This window comes from Nicotiana attenuata, chromosome 11 (genome assembly GCF_001879085.1).
Source record: "Nicotiana attenuata strain UT chromosome 11, NIATTr2, whole genome shotgun sequence".
Classification (NCBI taxonomy): domain Eukaryota; kingdom Viridiplantae; phylum Streptophyta; class Magnoliopsida; order Solanales; family Solanaceae; genus Nicotiana; species Nicotiana attenuata.
In genome coordinates, this window is record NC_031999.1 from 9,977,000 (window position 1) to 9,979,856 (window position 2,857).

The 2,857-nt window shown below is 43.5% G+C and overlaps 1 protein-coding gene across 1 annotated transcript; it reads right to left on the bottom strand.

Moving 5' to 3' along the window:
• LOC109234693 lies at positions 615–1,877 on the bottom strand. Its single transcript, XM_019400759.1, has one exon. It carries the CDS (start codon positions 1,875–1,877, stop codon positions 615–617), a length of 1,263 nt encoding a protein of 420 aa, XP_019256304.1.

The following is a 2,857-nucleotide window of genomic DNA, read 5'->3' on the forward strand; positions in this document are numbered from 1 at the left end:
GAGGCGTCTTTTGATTTGTTTTTGTTAAGCCAGAGTCGTGGAAATGGCTTGCTTTTTTTTCGAAGGAGACCGATCGGGGAAGGGGGTGGGTTCTATATCAAAAGTTGCGGCTGATTGGGACTTTTTTTTTTGTTGTTATTTAGGTGTAGGTATTATTATATAGGGGTAGGGATTAGGTTTATATTTTGTGTATTTTGCCAATTAGTCCCTAGGTCTTTTGTGTTAAGTCCTTAGGGTCTTTTTATTTACTTTTGTTCCAAAGAAGAGTCTAGAAGGGTCCCTAGACTACACAATGGCTTGTTTTTTTTTGTTTTTTTTTATTTTTAAAATAAGATATAAATACTACACAATGCCAAAGCTAATCCTAATTAATTAAACTAGACATGAAACTATTTTTGTATTTTCGAAATTATATAAAGATAAAAATAAAGTACTATTTTTTGTGTTTTTTTCAAAATTTATGAAAAATACATAAACTAAAATATTTTTTGTAATTTTCATTTTTCTTGTACTAAAATAAAGTAAAAATGTCAAAATTAATTGAAATAGCGCTATTAGGCCTAACTTAAATATTTACACGCTAAAATATAAAAAATCTTGGGGAGGGTCAAAAATCACATGTCTACAGCCGGCAACGGATTCTGGTTAATATTTGGTGCATCTGGGGCCTGAACCTCGATCCGGTGAGTGTCAATGAGTTCCTGCACAACTATTTTTAGTTTCCAACACTTCTCTGTATCATGTCCGGGGGCTCCCAAACAGTATTCACAACTTACTGAGTGGTCCAGATTTCTAGGAAGGGGGTTTGGCATTTTGGGCTCAATATGATTCAACAGACCTAACTGCCACAATTTATGAAAAAGAGTGGTATATGATTCTCCCAGTGGAGTGAAAGTCTTTTGCTTCTGTAATCTCTCATTTTTTAAGGCTGGGCTTGGTCGGTGACCTGCTCCGGGGGGGTTTCTGTAGGCTCTTGGGGTGGATAGGTGTTTTGTGGAGCTGGGTATGAGTTTGGGGAGCCGGCGCACGCCATTGCGCGTGAGCCGGAGGCTGGGTATAAGTTTGAGCATGGTGGACGGAAAAATGTGGATCTGGCGGTGGGTAATAGTGTTGTGGAGGGATATATGGAGTGTATGGGTAATTTTGGTGGTGGGTCGGGGTTGATTGTAGTAGGGTGAAGGGCCTCTAGATCTGGACCAAGCTCCGGACTCAACGGTTGCAACTTCTTCCTTCTTCTTTTTCCCGAGCACACCCCCAGTGCCGCTTTGGATGGCCTGGGTGGTTGCTTTGATCGCTGAATAGCTCATGATTTTATTGGATTTCAGTCCTTCCTCAACCATTCCTCCCATCTTCACAACTTCATTAAAAGATTTGCCAATTGCTGTTACCAAGTGACCAAAATAAGTCGGCTCCAGAGCCTGAAAAAAGTAATCAACCATCTCGCTTTCTTTCATTGGAGGGTCGACCCTCGCGGCCTGTTCTCTCCAGCGGAACCCATACTCTCTGAAGCTCTCCCCGGGCTTCTTCTCGAGTTTTATCAGTGACAGGCGATCTGGAACAATTTCTAGATTGTATTGAAAATGGCAGGCGAACGCTTGTGTCAAGTCATCCCAGGTATACCACCTACCATGGTCCTGTCGTGTATACCACTCCAAAGCAGACCCACTCAGACTCTGGCTGAAGTACGCCATCAGTAACTCATCTTTTCCACCTGCCCCTCTCATTTTGCTGCAGAATCCCCTCAGGTGGGCTACCGGGTCACCATGCCCGTCATACAGATCGAACTTAGGCATTGTGAACCCTGTTGGTAACTGAACATCCGGGAACAGACACAAATCCTTATAGGCCACGCTGACTTGGCCACCCAATCCTTGCATGTTCCTGAAGGATTGCTCCAGGCTTTTTACTTTTCGAAACATCTCTTCCTGCTCCGGGTTCTTAAGCGGCTTTTCAGTTTCCACCGGGAGCTCAAAGTGAGGGGTGTAGGAATATGGCTCGGGAGCTTTAAAGGTACGATTAGGAGGGTAGTACTGGCTATCGTGAGTTTGAAACAGTGGCTCACTGGAAGATCTTGGCAATGTGGCAGGTGGAGGTGCCACAAAGACAGGGGTGATTGGTGGAGGAGGATTTTGTTTGGGTGGTGGAGCTTGGGGAGGGTAGGAGGTGGTGCCATAACTCTGTTGGTAGAAAGGGAAAGCTGGAGATGAATTCACAGTAGGAGGCTCCTGAGACTGAGCCAAAGGTGGGATATAAGTTGGATTGGCGGGATAAACTGGCGCGGGCTGCCCCTTAGCCCAGGCCTGATGCATTTCGGCCATTTGCTGCCTCAACTTATACATCTCTTCCCTCATTGCATTAACATCCACCACCTCTACCTCTTTTGATGGGTCCACAATACTGGTATCTGATTCCTGGCCTGTCATGTTCAATTTGTCTTTTGACCGGGTGTTGTAGGAATAGGTTGCCAGAATGCCAATCAACTAACCACCTGCCTGGACTCAATATATCAACAACAACTTGGTTAGTGGTTAGGGCATTAACAGATTTGATAACCGCACGTTTGGGGAATGAATGCACCTAAGCAGTTAACGGATTCTATTATGCATTTGCTCGACTGCTTGCGTCATCCCGGCTTTCCTTATTTCCGATTGCAACTTTGTTTGGTTTTTGTTTCCTTTCTTCTTTTCTTTTTCCTCACTCTTGCCTTTGTTTCCTCTTTGTTCTTATTTTCTCATTCCCTCTTCTTTTGCTATTGTTTCTTACGTTTGGTTTCTTATTTTCTTTTTCTTTNATTTCATGTCAGTAGCCCTTAGAGGTACCCAGATGTTATAGGTTGTTTATTCTCTATCCCTGCTTA

Coding starts and splice junctions, on each gene's coding strand:
- LOC109234693 (XM_019400759.1), bottom strand. CDS start 1,877: ATGCAAGGATTGGGTGGCCAAGTCAGCGTGGCCTATAAGGATTTGTGT.